At 50.4% G+C, this 18,813-nt stretch overlaps 1 protein-coding gene across 1 annotated transcript; it reads left to right on the top strand.

Annotated features, from left to right (window-relative positions):
- The first annotated feature begins 6,672 nt into the window (after positions 1 to 6,672).
- NPTX2 (neuronal pentraxin 2) lies at positions 6,673 to 18,255 on the top strand. Its single transcript, XM_047714585.1, has 5 exons — positions 6,673 to 7,346; positions 9,001 to 9,217; positions 13,842 to 14,086; positions 15,796 to 15,975; positions 16,819 to 18,255. The coding sequence occupies exons 1-5, from the start codon at positions 6,921 to 6,923 to the stop codon at positions 17,044 to 17,046; spliced, it is 1,296 nt and encodes a 431-aa protein (XP_047570541.1). The 5' UTR covers positions 6,673 to 6,920; the 3' UTR covers positions 17,047 to 18,255.
- The last annotated feature ends 558 nt before the right edge of the window (positions 18,256 to 18,813 follow it).

The raw sequence follows: 18,813 nt of genomic DNA, 5'->3' as shown, positions 1-18,813 counted from the left end.
AGCAGAAAAAAATGCTAACCCTCCCTCCACCATTTCTGTAACACTTCCATCTGGGTATCCATCTGGGAGAATTTCAGAAAGTCTGGAATGTGTAGACGTTTCAGACACAAATTCCCACTTCCCTTTGCTCAATTAAAACAGAACATTGTTACTACTTACACTTGTTCATTCTTGCAAGTAGCTACTCTGGTCACTTGGCCAAAATAATGACCCTGTCTTTCCCTATGGAGGCTAGGTAGGTGAGTGACATCTTCTACCAGAAATGAGATAAATTTGTCTTAAGGTATCCTTGGAAACAGAGAACAGATTTGGAACAGAGGACTAAAAGTCAGACATTACTAACTGCATATCTTGTTTTTCTCCAATGGCTTCGACTTTTCCTTCTCTTGCCTGCTCCTTCAGACACCCAACATTTCCTATCAAGTACCCCTTCCACTATCTTCTCTAAGGGCCAGTTTAAACCCCAACTTCTCCATGAACATGTCCCCTGCCAATCTAACATAGTGACTTTCTTCCTGCAAAATCACAGAATAAATCATACATTGAGCAAAATCTCTGTTTGTCTTCCACAGCACTATCACTGTTGTGCACATCCAACAAGGTATTTTTTTAAAGGAGAATGTACATCAGACCTAGGTGTTGCTCTCAAGGACTTTGTAGTCCATTAGAGAAGATAATTATAATATAGACTGAAAGTAGTAAAAGAAATAAAGAATTCAAAGATAAACAACTGTCCTTTACAATGTTGCTTCAGATGAAGCAAAATCAGGGTAAACTTTGTGAAGAAGGTAACATGTGCAGGGGTGTGAAGGATGAATAGGCTATGTGGTTCTAGAATTGGCAGAAAGGTCATTCCACATGTAGGAAACAACCTGAATCCTCCAAATCTGGAGGATGTAAAGTGTGGATCATGTGTGAAAAGCATCAAATAGTTTCCTTGAATTAGTGTGAAGTGAGGAAGGAAGATAGTGGAAAATGAGGTTGGATAGGAAACTGGGAGGCATGTAATGGAGACAGAAGAGTTTACAAATTTGCATAGGGAAACATGGAAGTTTTCTGTGTAGAGATGCTAAATGCTTCACGGTTGTGGTTCAGGAAAACTGGCCCGGCAACAGAATATATGTTGGAATGGAGATGGTAGAGTTGGAGAATCTAGCTAGGACGCAGTTGTATCTTTTAGAACAGGAGTAATGAGGTTGTGGCAGTGAATGTAGAGTTGACATATTGTAGAAGTACAACTGGAACTTAGAAACTGAGCAGAATTTGAACGGACTAGGAGGGTGGGAAAGAAGACACAGGTAACTCCACAAAGTTTTCAATTTGAATGACTTGGAAAGCACTAATATGTCACAACAAGGAGTACAGGAGGAAGGAAAGAGGAATGAGGAAGAGAACAATGAAATTAGTTGAGGACATACTGAGTTAGAAGTGTTGGCAGTATTTCCTTGACATGTCTCTCCAGCATGCAATTGGTTTATTATGTTCTGGAGCTCTGTACAGATCAGGGTTAGAGTCATTAACCTGGAGATCATAGCTAAAAGCATAAAACTTGTTAAGGTAGAATAGTGAGAGAAAGGAGAGAGATAATGACAACTCAATTTTGGGCACATGTATTGAGGAGGTGGGTAATGGAAAAAGATGAAAGAAAGAGAAGAGGAGAAAAGAAAAAAAGAAAGAGGAAGGAAGGAAGGGAGAAAGAGGGAGGGAGGGAAGAGAAAAAGACAGAGAGAGAAAGAGGGAAGGAGGGAAGAGAGAAAGAGCTCTGAAAGCAAGGAAGAAAGCCAGAAGAATACAATATCATAGAAACCAACAATGGAAAGTTTTAATTTAAAAAAAAAAAAAAAGCCATACCCAACAATGTTGCATGTTGTAATGAGTTCCAAGAGAATCACAGAAAAATGGTCATTGGATCCGGTGTGGCAAATTGTAGATTTTTAAGAAAGTTGTTTTTGAAGAGATAAAGCATTTTAAAGGGTTATTAATGAGTAAATTAGGGAGTGGTACAGAGGAAAGAGTCCTTAATTGGGAACCAGAGAACATGAGTTCCAGCTTGGTCCTGCTGTTAGATAGCCATGTGACCTATTAACCTCTTTTCAGCTGTTTCCTAGAATTCAAAATTCTATATTTTAAATTCTATATTCTATATATATCTTCTGACTCTCATTTTCAAAGATTCAAACAAGCTAAATGTGTGCTTAAACCAAACGGAGAAAGGGGGCTACATACAAATCCTTACTGGATAAAGGTAAAGTTCATTACTTGTGAAACTTGTGTAAAAGCAAGACACTTTCCAAGTGTTTCCTAATATAGAATAATTCAGACTATGTTCTTCAATTATTTTCTCCACGCAAACTTCCTCCACCCCATCTCCACCCTTCCTCCCTCCCATCCCCAGTCTACTAGTCTTTACTCTTAAAAAACTAAGCTAAGATAATATTTCTAGTTTATCCAGCAACTTGTTCTATTGCTTGAAATTAGAGAGTGCCACCAAAACCCTTTTTGTTTATTGAAATCTATTGGGTAGCTTTATCAATCAGTCCCCAAATCATGGCTTTCCTGCCACATGTGATCGTATACTCGTAAGGAACACTGTCTGAAACTCAATGTCTCCTATCACATACTCCCCAAATTAAACCAGAAATACGTTATTCAAGAAGAACCCAGAGGCACTGAAGAAAAAACATCTGCTTTATTTGGGGGCCTTAAATCTATTGGGATCCCATAGCAATACAAACTCAGAGTCACTGAAATGTTAAGGACTATAAATCTTTTAGTTGGGTTCAGGTACATGGCCTAGTGATATAAGCTAGTGGAGGTGTGAAATAGTTTGGGAATCCTATGATTAACACAATGCTTTATTTTAACACACACACACACACACACTAGGACAGGATAACTTTCTCCGAGATGCCAGTAAATTTTTCCAGAGTTCTCATCCCTTGCCTTTTCTCCAAAGAGGCTGGCCTGCTCTTTCTCAAGAATTCTTGCTTTCATTTAATTACAAATGGATATTGTGGAAAATAAAGGAAAAATTTAAACTTTGTTTCTGAAAGAACTTATATAATGCAGCTCTAAATTCAGTGGAGAAAAGGAGGAAAAAAAAGGACAATTAGCGTCTATTGTGCACCTGCTATATGCCGAACATGTTCACATACATTATCTCACTAGGCCTGACAATAACATTTTGTAGTAAATTTAGCTTTGGTGTTAGAGATAAGAAAAATGAGACTCAGAGAGGTTAAGGTATCCTCTCAAGGTCAAATGGCCAGTTATAAAACTACGTTTGAAACAAGAGCAGAAACAAGATCCCAAAGCTCGAGCATTTTCTACTCTACCATGCCGTTAGTTCAGTCTAGTGAAAAATTCACACTCGCAAAGGTCTTAGCATTTTGGGCATAAAAGAGTATTTGTTATAATTCACTAGAGCCTCCAGATTCTGTTGTACCTGCACTGAATCCTACAAAAAAGAGGAAAAAAGAAAAACAAACCAACAAAACACCCCAAAAACATCACACACTCTTAGTTCCTTTTCCAACTGAAATTCAGCAGTGAGGACAGTTCCTGAGTCATGTTCACAGAAAGCTGTCCTTGGATTCTGTTATTGAGCTCACACCCCCATTCTTGACTTCCCAAGTGGCACTGAGAAAGAGAAGAGGAAATGTAAGAAAGTATAAGATGGGATCCTCTGACACCATGGTGGAAATTAGCACATTTCCCAGAAGACCGAGATAAAAATGCATGTGAGAAGAACAAGGGAACCAAACAGATGGGGCAATAAAATGGAGGCGGAATGAGCTCATCAGGATTTCCAGCACACGGCTGAAGTCCATACTGGGCTCTCAGCTGACCTGGGAGCCAGGAGACATAGTGAATGAGTGGGTGGTTACTATGCTGCAGCATCAGTTACACTAAGAGATTAGGTGGAGCTGATTCACTGCTGCAAATCTGCACGACTTTTGTGGAGGAAAATCTGTGGGCCCTGGTCTCTGCCACTCGCATAACCATCCTTATGGATAGCATGAGTCAGATATGTAGGATCCTTCAGGTAGACAAGGTTGTTGCGCTGTGAGTAAACCAAGGACAAGCTTTCGTGTCATCGACAGCAGGTTTTAACCACGGCTACAGCATATCTTTGCGTGAAGGTTAACCTGCTGTATACACAAACACCCCACCTTCCCAGACTCCTCCTTGCTTACATGACAGAAACAGAAAGGACAAGGTTCTAGAACGTTCATCACACTGAACAGTGATTCTAACTATCAGCTCTCGAGCATAGCCAGGGGGGTTCTTTGGAGAATCTAGTCTAACCCCCTTAGGTTGTACACTGGAAAGGGAGCTCCAGGGAAAAGAAATGACTTGCCCCAAAACACTTAGCTAGTGACAGAGTTGGCATTAGGACTTGGTCCCTGTTTCTCAGCCAGCAGCCTTTCCCACTGCACCAGGAAAACAAAACCAAACCCTAAATAGCACATAATACCCTTGTGAACTGAGCCCTCTAATTATACTGCCTCCAAAGGAAATAACATCTTAAATGCCTCAGTCTCTCCATCTTCGGCGATTTCACTGATCATTTCTCATATTAGAATCCCTTTTGAGAAATTTAAGAGTAATTATTTTGGGATATACGCTTTGTTATTTTTATGGCTTCTTATACACTGCTTTCTTTGTTCAGGAGAAAATTAGAATTCTGGAAATACACTTGGCTTTATTTAATTATTAAAGGAACAAGTATCTCTTTCAAGTAGTTGCAAATATAAATGTATCAACCTGTGTCAAGAATGGATATATGGAACAATATAGGCTATGTTACTCTATTTTCACATCCAATTACGATCCACCTAGATCAGGGAAAAATAAAAACAAAAACAAAAACAAAACTCATAGGAGACCTATGAGTGAAAACTGAAAAGTGAAATCCTTATCTGGGTAATTCTGAACATGTCTGGATATGGTGCCTTATGGAATCACCTAAAATGTAATATTTTATAAAATGCTTTGCAACCTTACTGCTTTCATTACAGCAGTTTGTGTGTATATGGGCTCACTGGAACTTCTGGGGGCTTTCCAAAGAACTGACCTAAGGATGCAGGAGGAATGAGCCTGTTCAAGGTCATATTTACTACGTGAAGCTGACACCTCCTGGCGTTGCGGACCAACAGTGGCACCCGCTTCCCTCCACCCCCACCTCATATCTTTCCTATCAACGAATATTCTTACCTGAACCACCATCACTTCCACTGTCCTCTGCTTTAGGTGTTGTATAGACCAGGTTTTCCGGTCTCTGATGTTTATCCATAAAAAGATTTTCATGAATAGAACTTTTCTTGTAATTTACATAGTCCTTGAAAACCCCGCAAGTATTTACATAACAGAAAACTATTGTTTGAAGTGCAAAGCAGGTCAAAATTTGGTTTCTGGAGATTAATCATTGCAGTCTATTTTATATTATCATAATAATTTCATTTAGTTTGATACAATTTGTTTTCAGAATCAACCTCAGCTTCTGTGCACAAGCGACAAATCCATTTCGTTTCTGGTATAATGGATAATGTGATTAATGACCTTGCCACCGGATTTCTTAAAAACACCGAGAAAAAATAAAGTTTCCATTTATAAAGTGCAGTAAACCAGCTCGATCTGTAGCTGTGCATCAAAATCTCTCTGAACTTGTTGGCAAGCCACAGCCAAGATTTTGAAACAAATTGGCTCCTCCTGCCTTTTGGGGTTTCTGTCCAAATCCGGGCTTTCCCAAGAATGTGAGGGCAGCGGCCTCACATTGGGAAACTGAACCTGCGGGCAGCCGGCTTACGAGGGTGGGGTCCGGCTTTCCTACGTGGTATCTCCGGGATGGCTGCGCTCCGATGGACCTGCGGAGCCCAGGGCTGGCTGAGTAAGTTCACCACCTGCTGGGCTGTCGCCCGACCAGCACGGAGAGCTCCGCCGGTGGCCTCGTGACGCCCGCCCCAGCGCCATGCCCTCGGCGGAGGCGGTGTGCGCGCGCCCCCTCCGCGCGGTCGGAGTCTGGCGCGCGTTTCCGGTCCCCGCGGACCTAAGAAGTCTTGCCCACCGCGGCGGGTGGCGGTGGGGACCGGGGAGGTGGACGTGCACGCGGCGGGCGGCCCGGAGGGGCGGTCGCCGTGCATCTCCTTTCCGTCTTCAGGGCGAGGCGACCGCGGCTTGACGAGGAGGCCCTCGCGGCCCGCGGGGGTGTCTCGACGGCAGCTCTGGGTTGAGTTCCTCCCGGGGCTCCTCCTCACTTTCCTCGCTTGGGAAGTGGGGGGGTCCCTCCCCACGGGGGCGGCGGTGGCCGCAGAGCGAGGCGTCGCGCCGAGCCGGAAGCTCCGAAGCCGCCCCGGGGAAGTTGCCGGCTTCTCTTCAGCCCCCGACGCCCACGTCCTCGGGTGGGTCTGAGGGGCTCCTGGACACGCGGCCAAGGCTCTCGAAGGCACCCGGGGCGGCTCCCCCCCCCCCTTTTCCTTTTCTTTCTTTTTTTGCTTTTCTTTTTTCTTTTCTTTTTTTTTTTTTTACCTCAGTCCTCCCTTTTTGAGAGCCCCAGGACCCCGCGCTAGCGCCCCCGCCTCGGGCCCACACACGCGCCCGCCAGCCGAGAGAAGGCGCCCCCGCCCCGCCCCCTCGCTGACGCGCGCCCAGCCGGGCCAATCAGAGCTCGCGGCGCTGCGCCCCACGCGCCGGCCCCCCCACCCCCAGCTTAAGAAAGGGCGCGCGGACCGGGTCGGATCAGAGCGGTACGCGGAGCGGAGACAGTGGGCTGCGGGAAGCAGGCGGTTCCCTTAGCTCCCGCGCTCAAGCTGCCCTCGAGCGGCGCGCCGGGCCTTAGCCCGCAGCGGAGGCGCCTCCGCCGCGCGCCCCGACGGCGCCCGCCCGCCGGCTGATGCTGGAGTGATCGCTGCGGCGACGGGATGCTAGCGCTGCTGGCCGCCGGCTTGGCGCTCGTCGTGGCCGCCGGCGCCCAAGACGGCCCGGCGCCCGGCAGCCGCTTCGTGTGCACGGCGCTGCCCCCGGAGGCGGCGCGCGCTGGCTGCCCGTTACCCGCGATGCCCATGCAGGGCGGCGCGCTGAGCCCCGAGGAGGAGCTGCGGGCCGCGGTGCTGCAGCTGCGCGAGACCGTCGTGCAGCAGAAGGAAACGCTGGGCGCGCAGCGCGAGGCCATCCGCGAGCTCACGGGCAAGCTGGCGCGCTGCGAGGGGCTGGCGGGCGGCAAGGCGCAGGGCCCGGCAGCCACAGGCAAGGACACTATGGGCGATCTGCCGCGGGACCCCGGCCACGTCGTGGAGCAGCTCAGCCGCTCGCTGCAGACCCTCAAGGACCGCCTGGAGAGCCTCGAGGTAGCGTGAGCGTGGGGCTGGGTGGGGGGGTGATCCTGATGGGTGGGAAAGATCCAAGGCGCGGGGCAGTGTGGGGCGCGTGGTTCTACCATCCAGATAGTGCGGGACACAGCAAGCTGGGCTTGGGGTCGGGGGTAGGGGTTGGTTCTCTGTCGGGTTCGCGAACTTACTTGCGGGGCTCGCATCCCACCCCCACCCCCCACCCCCCCGCTTCTTGCCGAAAGGAAAGGGTTAACACCCCCCCCCCCCCGCCCCGCACCCGGACTGTCCGCCTTGTGGCCAGTCACTTCCCGGGATCCGGTTGAGCGGACCGGGACGGCCTCTTCTCTCTAAATGTCCGAGACCCCCGGGGCCGCACGCGCTCGCAGAGGCTGTGCCGGGTGACTTGCGGCTGCCGAGTGCGGTCAGCTGTCCCCGGCGTCCCGTGTTTCCTTTTATAAATCAGGCCGGGCTGGACCGGAGCGGGCGGAGACCCCAGGGTCGCGGCGGGGAGGCGAGCGCGGGCGGGTCCCGGGCCACACGCCGGTTGGCGCCTCGGAGGAAACCTGATTTTAACTTCAAAGATGCTCTGCCCGCGAATTGCGCCCGTTCTAAGGTGCCCTTCCAGGCTGTTTTGGGGGAAGGGACCTTCTTACGTTTCTCTCTTGGAAGGTGTATGCAGTTTGGAACTTTGTGAGAGAAATCCTCATTTAACTTCCATCTTTCCTTTTGAACCCTATTTAAGAAGTGTGGAACGTTTCTGTTAAAAACGTTTACCAGAATGCTCATTAGCAGAACTAGGTTTCAATTACAGGTGGTAATTATTGCAAAATTATTTGAGGATTTCCTGTGGCATGATGGCTAAATACAGTATTTCCAGCATCTGTATATCCCTTGATTCGGTATGATTAATAGCAGCTAACATTTCTAGTTTACTAAATATATGCCCGGCGTATTATCTAATTTTAACCCTTCCAACAGTCCTTTGAGGCAGATCCTCTTAGCTGCATTTTACAATTTGGAATGCTTAGAAAGGGGGTACATAGCTTGCCAAGGATTCATGGCTAGCCAGTGGCAGACTGCCTCCAGAGCCAGCACGATGGTAGAGGAGGAGAAGGCATAGGAAATGAGGATTTAGCAACAGCATTCAAAGCAAAAATTCCTGGAATTCAGAACTGTCACATTTTAGGTCTCTCATTTTCCAGTAACATCTCTGCAAGCATAATTATTCACCTTTGTGCCATATTGGGACTTGGGGGCTGTTTCCACTTCTAGATGAAAGCTCATCTGCTTTAGTACCATTTGGTTAACTTTTTTTTTTTTTTTTTTTTTTTAATCTTCACTGTGTTGTGGTCTTTACCCAAGGATGGTAGATAGTGATTAAAATTTTGAGTTTTTAGTAAGAGAAGGAAAATAGCTTTCTGAGAGAGGAAAATGGAATTCGTAAGTTTCAAAGATTGCAGCAAGGTAATTCTTGTTTGACTTTGAAATCCTTTCCATACAAAAAAGAAAAAAGCGTCCGTGAAGTGCTCCCCTTCGTGCCATTGGCACGATTTAATACTCCTGTTTTGGAAGCTTCTCCCTGTGTGGTTGGGCTTTTAGAGCTACATTTCACAATTTCTTTTTAAATGGCCTTAATACTTCTCCCTCATATGTCCCTCTCCCCTTCTAAAAGCACCAGCTCCGAGTGAATGTGTCCAATGCAATGCTGCCCAGCGACTTTCGAGAGGTGCTCCAGCGGCGACTGGGGGAGCTGGAGAGGCAGCTGCTGCGCAAGGTGGCAGAGCTAGAGGACGAGAAGTCCCTGCTCCACAATGAGACCTCTGCTCACAGGCAGAAGACAGAGAATGCCCTGAATGCTCTGCTGCAGAGGGTGACTGAGCTGGAGCGAGGTGAGTTCTTGACCAGCTTCTCTGTCGCCCTCTGGCTGACATCCCTCTCAGCCCCCCACCCCCATCCCCACCCCCATTGTCTTGGTGTTTGGCTGCAGTGTAAGGGAAGCCGGGCTTAGTAAGGCAGAGCCGGCAGAGGGGGGCTGGCCCCATAGCCACCCATTTACAGACAGGCCACTAGGGCCCTTGAGAGAGTCGGGACCCCTGCTTGCTGACTGTTAGCACCAGGTTCTGCTCCTGTTTGCTGGGGTTGGCTCTGAGGCTGCTCTTGGGTCATCTCTGAACCTACCTGTCCTATGTGCAAAAAACCACAGCATTTTCTACCATCCCAGCAGGTCTTCGCTTTCCCTTCTCTGTTTCTCAAATGAAATGTTGCTTTTTCAACTTGAGGCATCTCCCGTGGTGTGTAGGGGTGTAGGGTTTCTGCTTGACAGTTGCCCAGCTTGATGGCCTTGTTGATACATCTTCTGACCTGGTGGAGACTGAAGGGGCCTATCACTGCTGGGAGCGGCCCGCTTTCCATCCCAGACAGTGACCCCCAGGGTGTCTGCAGTGACTGACCCTGCATGGAAATAGCTTGCAGCTGTTTGAGCAAACAGTAGCATGATTGAGGATGGTCCTCTCAGGAATTAGCCACCCTTTCCCCGCCCCCTGTTATCGGTGGGAAAGCCAGTGCCCTCAGGACCAGCGTGGGCAAACAACCCAACCCTGTCCTCCTGCCATGTGGACATTTCAGTCACTTCCTAACCAGACCTTCAGTGGATTCTGAGTCTCTTTCTCTCCTCCGCTCACACTGGGGTGCATGAGTTTCTCCCATGGGGCACAGGAAGGGAAGGGGTCGAGGGCCCTAAGTAATTCAGACTGCATTATCAACCCCCAAACTGCCTAGTGGCCTGGGAGTGAAGTGTAAGTTTGCTGATAGTGGATATGAAATTGTAATCTTCTCAGATGCACCAGCCTGACAAAGACAGTTTCTCATTACTCGATTTCATGAACTGACAGGAGAAGGTCCAGCTGTGCCTTTAGTGACTCTGGCAAGGGAGGGCCAGATGATCAAGGGGATGGTGTGTCTGTTCCATTTTATTACAGCAGCTCCCCAGAAGTCACAGGTCTCCTTCAACACTTTCCTGCTTTCTTCCGTCCTTATCCTTCTCAGAAAGGGGGGGGTGACTTGCCTGTTAGACTTGGATTCTTGAGTTTCCGAAAGAATTTCCTCTCTGCCTCACCTCTGCCGGGTGACCTCAGAAAATTCTTAGGTCTCAAGAGCCTTCCCTGAAGGCAGAGCAGCTGCGGCTGCAGCCTTTCTCGCCGACAGGAGGACAGAAAGGCAGCATCGGGTCCAAGGTGAAGGTGGCTGGCCTTCCCTTTCCCCAGCCTCACCCACAGTGGAACCTGGCAACATGCAGGCACACCACAGTCACTTAGTATCTTGAAGGGGGTAGCTGTAGAACAAAAAGAGAGCTCCGCCAGAGACCTTGCTGGCTGTATACCTTGCCTGGTTCAGTGGCTGAATTGCTACAAGGATGTCGGTTAATAGAAGCCTGCCGTGTTAGCGTGTGCTGAACACATCACCCCTGTGAGAGAGGACTTGACTTATACCCATTACACAGATGAGAAAAATGCCCTGAACTTTCGGCCAGAGGTGTATCATTTGGGGAGAGGGGACTGAGTGGGACCTGGGCCAACTGCTGGTGAGCAGCAGCAGCAACATGGCTTTGACCACCCAGCAGCTGGCTCTGTATGACTATCCCTCCCATCCCCAGCCAGATTCCAGCATCCACACTCTTGATACCTAGGTTTTATGGGAAGCCCTCAGAGCTCATCTGGCACAGAAAGGAGGCTCATGTTCTAGCTAGCACTGAGCTCTACCGGGCAGGGCCCCTGATTGGCCTTCTTGTAGAGCCCCCAGGACCTGGTACTGACCTACCACGAGAACTCTAGAATCCTTCTGTGTGCTCCACCCAGCTCTGGAATGAATCTTTGAGGAAAGTGATCATCTGCCGACAAATTTGTCTTCTGAGTTTCTATCTGTCCTATTTGTGATGAGAATAAAGGAATATATAAACTCCCAGCCCCCAAATAAACCAAGAGTGGAAAATACATTCTGTGCCTCAAAGCATCCTGCTGAGCTCAGAGGAGATGGACGTCAAGCATATGCAAAGTGGGGGCTTTGGGGACTCTGGCCCTCAGTCCATCATCTCCTGCCCATTATGGGCCTGTTCAGAGCCAGACACCAGGCTGCGACTTCCACATTCCGTGTCTTCCGTAACCCTTGCAACCACTGTGTGAGGTAGGTATTGGTTATAGATGAGGGACTGAGTCAGAGAACCAAGTGATTCGTGCATTCACGTGTCCAGCAGGTTGCAGAGCTGGGGTTAAACTTGGTGGTGACCCCAGAAGACAAGATGCCCAGAGGCTGCAGCCTGGAGTGGCATGTGGGCTCCAGCCCCACTGGGCTGGAGGCTCCTGAGAGCCCAGGGGTGAGCATCTGATGCTCCTTGCAGAGGCTTGGGCTGCCTGAGCCCACGGATGCTCATTTTCTCTGTTGTGGGATCTGCTCGTCTGCAGGAGCCTTCAGGTTCCGGGCCAGCCAGCCAGGGACAGCCCACCTTGGAGTTGAAGTAAACGTTGCCACTGAGAAGACAGAACCTGTCTCTCTTTGGCCCCAGCTGCCCCCCATTTTCACTTGTCTGCCACCTGCAGCCTCTGATTTATCGGTCAGGCCTTTTAATGCCTTAATTGGTTTTAACGAAGTTTCCTCTAAACCTCCAAGCTGTTTGATATAAATAGAGGGCACCAGCTTTCCGGGTGTGGGCCCCTCCTCTGCCCCTTGGCTCTCCCAGGTCTAATTAAACCTATCTGTTGTCACCTAGCTAACGATATTACCGACACTGAGTCTTATTAAATCAGCAGGCCTGCCCACCTGCAAGGATAGAAGCCATTTCTCTTTATTAGCTAATCATGCCTTCGTGAAGAACATGGCCATTTGCAGATTAAGAACTAGTGGCTGCACGTAGTTAAGAGAGGGACTTCTGCTCCCTACTCTGTCCTTCATTAGCTGTGTGACCTGTGGTTGAGTCCCCTCGCTTCTCCAAACCTCGGTGCCTCAACTGCACAATCCACAGAATTGGGTTCGGGGCTTTCTAGTCTCAGTTTTGCTTCCACCTGTACCCGGCGTGCCCCCCTCGTCTTCCCCAGGTGACCAAGCCTTCCCAGCCCTTGCTAGGTATTCAGTGACTCTGCAGACGGGGAGCTCAGGATGGACTGGACAAGAGTCCACAAGCAGCAGATTCAAGTAAATAGTACCCATAAGGCCCACAGGCTAGTCTTTCTCTGCTGCCTGTTCCAGAGGTTGAAAGGGTGATGCTGGGCCATGTTGCTTTTCTTTGCAGGTCTTCCTTGGGTAGGGGTGAACCATGGCACCAGAGAGCTTCTCTCACATGTTCCTGACTACGAAAGCAAATGAGTCTGGGGGATCGCAGTGGAGAAAGGTTCATCCGTTGTGGCCTCTGTTCCACAGAAGGGACTGATTCATGCACTCACATGAGACACAGGCCTGTCTGGTTCCCTGGGTTCTGGGTCCATAGAGCCTGCATGTTTCTCACGGTGATGGTGTCCCTCCCGCCCCTTGCGGATGCCTAATGAATACTTGTTGAATGAGCGAAGGGTGTTTAGGTTCCTTCACCAGAAGCATCCGGTCCCCAGCTGAGAGGGAAGCTGCTGCCGTGACCACTCACAGAACTGGGTGATACCCGGCAAACTTCGGAATCTGTGATAACTCGAGACGGGGACCTGCCTTCTGTGTGTTTATTTTTATTGTTAATTTGGAGCTTAAGTCAGAACTATTAGAAATTACTTAGACCCAGTTAAGCGTACTAGTGGCTTTCAAAGATTTTGGAAGCACCATTTACATGAGGACAGTCAGGGGCTTCTCTTCAGTCCCAGGCAGGCCCCAAGGGCTCAAGGCTCTGGCTGTGGGTGCTCACCTCAGCGGGGAGGGGCACCTCTGTACTTCTCTGTCTCTGACTGGCTCCAAACCGCAGGAAATCATCTACAGACACAATCTTCTCTTGAGGGAAAAAAGCAAATCATGAGCAAAGTGGTTCGTGTGAGGTATTTAGTCCAAAAAGCCACTTCTGAGTTAAGCTGTAGTGTCCAGGCACCCATGTGGACTCCTTTGCTTGGGGGGCAGTGATTCTTATTCTTCAGGGTGAGAAGTGACAGGGACTTATTGGCTTGACGAGTATCTATCAATCAGGTGTCCAGGTCCCTGTTAAGGACTTTTTGCCTCTAAACCCAAGTCCATCAGGGCCCCAACCCTGCCCTTGCTGAAGGAGCTAAAGGGGCTAGGATTTTAAGGAAAGAGCTGAAGAAGGGTTTTCTGGCTTAACTAGAAAATTAAATTCAACTTGTCCTTACCCGCTTCTTCAAGCTTTCAAGACCAGGGCCAGTCTTGTTTACTTCTGGGCTGGTAGCATGTTGCACCGTTGGCTCCCCAGTAGCAGGTGCTCTGTTGCTGGAGGGGCTGACTTGGGGGAATTTGGGGTCCAGGTGAGCTGTGGCTCTGGGCTGCGCTGGTGGGGAGTAGGCTAACACAGCATGGCCTCTCTTCTCCACCCCGCAGGCAACAGTGCGTTCAAGTCTCCGGATGCGTTCAAAGTGTCCCTCCCCCTGCGCACAAACTACCTGTATGGCAAGATCAAGAAAACACTGCCTGAACTGTACGCCTTCACCCTGTGCCTGTGGCTGCGATCCAGCGCCTTGCCGGGCATCGGCACACCGTTCTCTTACGCAGTGCCCGGGCAGGCCAACGAGATCGTGCTGATAGAATGGGGTAACAACCCCATTGAGCTGCTTATCAACGACAAGGTGAGGTCTGCTTGGATGCCCCCATCACAGCAGCGCTGGTCAGCCCGTGCGGCTTCTGACAGCTGGCTGCGGGGCTGTCCTCCTCACAGTGGGGACAGCTCTGCACCTACTCAGTCCCACTCTGGCCAGCTGGCTGGGTAGGGGGCAGGGGCAGGCAGCCATGGCTGGTGGAGATCCAAGCCGTGAGTCTGGCCTAGAAGCAGCAAAGGGTCCAGGCCAGGTGCTGTGGGAGGAATAGAGCTGGGGTCTCTTGGGCCAGCCCAAATGGTCACAGGCCCTTGGGGCCAATCACTCAGGGCTGTTCCCCCAGGCCATACTGATTAGGGGAAGGGGTCTCTGTGTGTCTCTCTGTGTAGGAAATTTTTTCAGTGTATCTTTTTGGGGTGGTCTACTGAGGTATAAGTTACAGGAAAACTTAGAGTTTTTAGTGAACAGTCCTACCAGTTTTGAAAATGCACGCACTTGTATGATTAGCACAATTAAAATATCGAAATGTTTCATTTCTCCCCTCTTCCCCCCCCCCCCCCCACGAAATCTCATTCCCCTTTGTGGTCAGCTTCTACCCCCTACCCCACTCCATGACAACCACTCCCTTTTTAATAGACTGGCTGGTTTCAGCATTCAAGAGTGTGGTCTTCTCAAGACCTCCGCTCTGGGCATCTGCAGGACCTCCAGGAGCCCCACTGAAACTTCCATTCTGAGGTCAGACTCAGCATAGCCAAAGAAAATGTGTCCTGACGTCCTTGCTGGAGCTGAGCATTGAAATGGCTGCTCCAGCTCCCTGCTGCCTCTGCCCTGGCCCGTTACTCTGACGTTACTGAACCATCTTGGATGGAGTTGAAGTGGGAGATGCTGTGGAATCTCCTCACTGGGCTCCTTCTAGTGGTGACCATGCCCCTGAGCCAGGGATTAATTGTTCTAAATAATGCCCTTGGACACAGCAGGGCCAGAACCTTGTTTTCCTCTTGGGTTAGGTGGCGTATAAACAGCCAATTCCTGGGAGGAAGCAGCGGGTTGCTAGGATACCAGCAGTAACAACAGGATGGCACCTGGTTGGGCTGGGCTGTGCTCACGGGACTGCGCTCGGATGACGTGGGTCAGAAGTGCCCTTCCTCCGGTTCCATATGGGGGTCCCTGTGTGCACCCCCAGCACACAGTCCCACGTAATTGTAGGCCTTTTTTTTTTTTTTTACTGCACAGGAGTACACACGCACACACACAGTCTGCAAGTGTCGTGATGGATAGTAGTGAGCCTCTGTCTAGAGTGTAGATACCTGTTCTGACTGTTTTCCAAAGAGGCTGGCCCAATAGGACCCTGACTTCTCTTCAGGCCCTCTGGCAGGAGGCATTCAGACTCAGCACAGCAGGGATGGGGGCTTGTCCTTCACCTCACATCTATTCAGTCTGGACAGCATCCTTGACCCTCAGCAGAACCCGGACCAGAGGTGTCCCCTTGAACGCTGGGCCACCCTGGGGTCAGGGGCTTGTACCCAGGCTACGTGCCCCTTTCCTCTTAGATGTCTGTGTCATACAGTGTCCCCTCCCCAAGGCTTTCTGAAGGGCGGAGTTGCCCATGTCACCCAAAAAGCAGAGAAGGGGAGACCAGCAGGGACCCTGCATGATGGGAGCAGTTGGACCTCCAGTCCGTCTGCAGGTCAGACTTCTGGAAACCCTGAGGGGGTGCCTCACCTGCACGTTGCTGTCCACAGGTTGCACAGCTGCCCCTGTTTGTCAGTGACGGCAAGTGGCATCATATCTGTATCACCTGGACGACACGGGACGGCATGTGGGAAGCATTCCAGGATGGGGAGAAACTTGGTACTGGGGAGAACCTGGCCCCCTGGCACCCTATCAAGCCAGGGGGTGTGCTGATCCTCGGGCAGGAACAGGTGAGTGCAGGGTTGCAAGACGGGAGCATGCTGCCAGCTGAGCGGCACAAGGCTACACTTGAAGGTTGCCCCTGGGCCCCCTGGTCAGCTGTCTGCCTGCCAGACCCAGCCCCTGAGGCGTGACAGTGCCGGCTCACCCCATGCTATCTTATGGCCTCAGGTTGGTGTGGTGGGTTCAGAAAGATTCCAGAATGGAGTCCAACCCAGGTGAACAGGAGTGTCCCTGGGGTCGTGCTGTCATGGAGTGACTTTAGATTCTTTCCAGACATTAAGCCTCTGCCAGGCACAGCATCGATTCAGGATGCCAAGGACTGATACGGCATCTTCCAGGAGCTGCTGGCTCAGTGTTTTAGGAGACTCAGGGCATGCCTGTGAGGGTTCAGCACCCTGGGGGAGATGGGGGTGGGAAGGTGATTTCAGAAGCTGCCCTCAGAAACTCAGCCGGTGGGAGAAGGGAAATGTGCATTGCTTGTCTGCTCCTGGGCAGGTAAGAGTTGATGTTTCAGCCTATGCTTGAGGTTTGCTGAGGGCCCATTCTTCCCCTCATTTCCCTGGGAGAGACTGGGAGTCTGGAGACCGGGAGCTAGTGCTAGCTTTGGGAATTTGGACAAAATGTCTTTCCACTCTAGCCTGGAGCACCATGTTGTGGAGCCCCAGGATGTGAAGGAATCAGGGGTCCTAAGGTGTAGCCAGAGTTGGAGGGAGTCGGGAAAATGCCCCAGTCTCCCCATCTCTCTCCCAAGTTGGCATCCCTTCCCAGAGGCCATTCACAGTCCAGGAGAATTAGCAGACCTGTCCACTTTTTGAACCTGCACTGATGGGGTTCTGTTCCCCCCTCCGCAGGACACCGTTGGGGGTAGGTTCGATGCCACGCAGGCATTCGTGGGGGAGCTCAGCCAGTTCAACATATGGGACCGCGTCCTCCGTGCACAAGAAATTATCAACATTGCCAACTGCTCCACGAACATGCCCGGCAACATCATACCCTGGGTGGACAACAACGTCGATGTGTTTGGAGGGGCTTCTAAGTGGCCCGTGGAGACCTGTGAGGAACGTCTCCTTGACTTGTAGCTGCCTCCGGCTCTGTCTAGGCCAGGGCCGGGCTGTTCCTGTCAGAAGTGCTAGGCCACCTCCTCCCCCAGTTAAACTGTGTACAAAGCCCCCGCCAGAATGGGCTGGGGCCCCCAAAGCTCATTCCCAGGGAATCTCGAAGGCCGAGGTTCTGTAGCGGCCCTTGTCACTGGTTTCTTTGTTCCTTACCAAGATTATGTTGTTTTGAGGGGGGAAGTAGCCCTGAGCTTGCAGGTGGGGAGATCTCTGACTTCCTGCTGGGGGTGGGGGGCTGTAGAGCCCTTGCCATTGCTAGCACACCGCAGCCTTGTCCGTCCTCTTGGATGCTCGATGTCTCGTGTGTCCTGTCTGTCCCCTTTAAAGGCTGTGCGGCCCTCCTGCTGGAATATCTGTGTCCCTTGTGTATAGAGTATACCCTGCTGTCCCCTGAGCACGTGGCAAAGCAGCCCCTGCCGCCCACAGAAGGGCCTTTCTCTTAGTGTTCTTTACTAGGCTGTGAGGAACTCTTCAGCTCAAGGAGGGGGGCAGGCTGCCTGGACAATGCCCTGCCTTCTCCAAGATGGAGGGGGCGTCTGGGCCTCCAGAGGGGGCTGGGAGCAGGAACGCAGAAGGGAGTTCTGGAGAAGGGCTGTGGCAGCTGTCCCTCCCCCTCTGTCACCTCTCCCTCAGACTGATGCTTTGATGGAATCATCGCTGGGAATGGCTTCTTTGAAAAGCCTCTTTTCTCCACCGGTGCCAAAAGTTCAGCTGCAGCTTCCACAACCATTCGGTATGGTCAGGCGGGATTTATTTTTTCCCAACAGAGAAGAACAGCCATTAGCAGCCTTCCATTTTTAATGTCTCGCCCCACTGTGAGGAATGTGCTAGTTTTAATTCATGTTGATTCCTGTAAGCATTTGACTGTCTCAAGTATTTCCCCCAGAACTTTTTCAGGAAATGGGAGTCATTTGGCTGACATTTGCTTCGTGACTCCAGGTTGCTTAATTTATTGGACAGAAGTAGTAATTTATTTTAAGGACAAAGTGATGAAGTGGGGAAATTTATAAAGCTAAATATTATATATTTTATTTTTCATACATGTTTGAAGTGCAAATATGTGGAAATTCCATTTGTAGGACCAAGTTGACATGCCCATCCTAACATTGTATGCTACAAGAACTCTTCTGACGATGGAATTTTGATTAAAGTGCACTGGAAGATGCCTCCGTATCTGTTTGCTCCATGTTTGGGGCTGAGGGTAGGGGGTGGGGCTTTGCCACAGTCCTTAGGTCTGGGGCCCGTGTCTGGCGGACCCAGGGGTACTGATGTGCTTGGAGGGAGAGGGGCTTGGTGCAGGGCTGAGCCCTTCCCTCCTCAATGCCAGGCCCAGACTGCAGATGTCCCATAAGGTCTGGCCAGCCTCCTGGTCTTCAGCCGGCCCCTGTCTTCTCAACCAGGAATCAGACTTACTTCGATGATCCTCACCTCCCTATCCCAGACCTGACACCTGTAGGTCACCTACTCTGTGTTCTACATACATCTCATTCACTCCTCCTAACAAACCCCTGAAAGTGAATCCTGATTTATAGGTGAATGCTTGGAACAATTAAACAGTGACTTGGATCACACGGCGAGTTGAAGGCAGAGCTGGGGTCAAACTGGCCTATGGCTCTGGAGGCCCTGTCCCTGTTGTGATATCTCTTACGATGGCATGGCTGACTGGGAACCGTGGCTCGGTGCCGCTGCCCAGCATCACCGGAGTCATACCACATATCACTCACCCAGGAA

The sequence above is a fragment of the Lutra lutra genome, chromosome 18, assembly GCF_902655055.1.
Source record: "Lutra lutra chromosome 18, mLutLut1.2, whole genome shotgun sequence".
Taxonomy (NCBI): domain Eukaryota; kingdom Metazoa; phylum Chordata; class Mammalia; order Carnivora; family Mustelidae; genus Lutra; species Lutra lutra.
The sequence above is the reverse complement of the archived record's forward strand: the minus strand, read 5'-3'. Positions and strand labels throughout refer to the sequence as shown.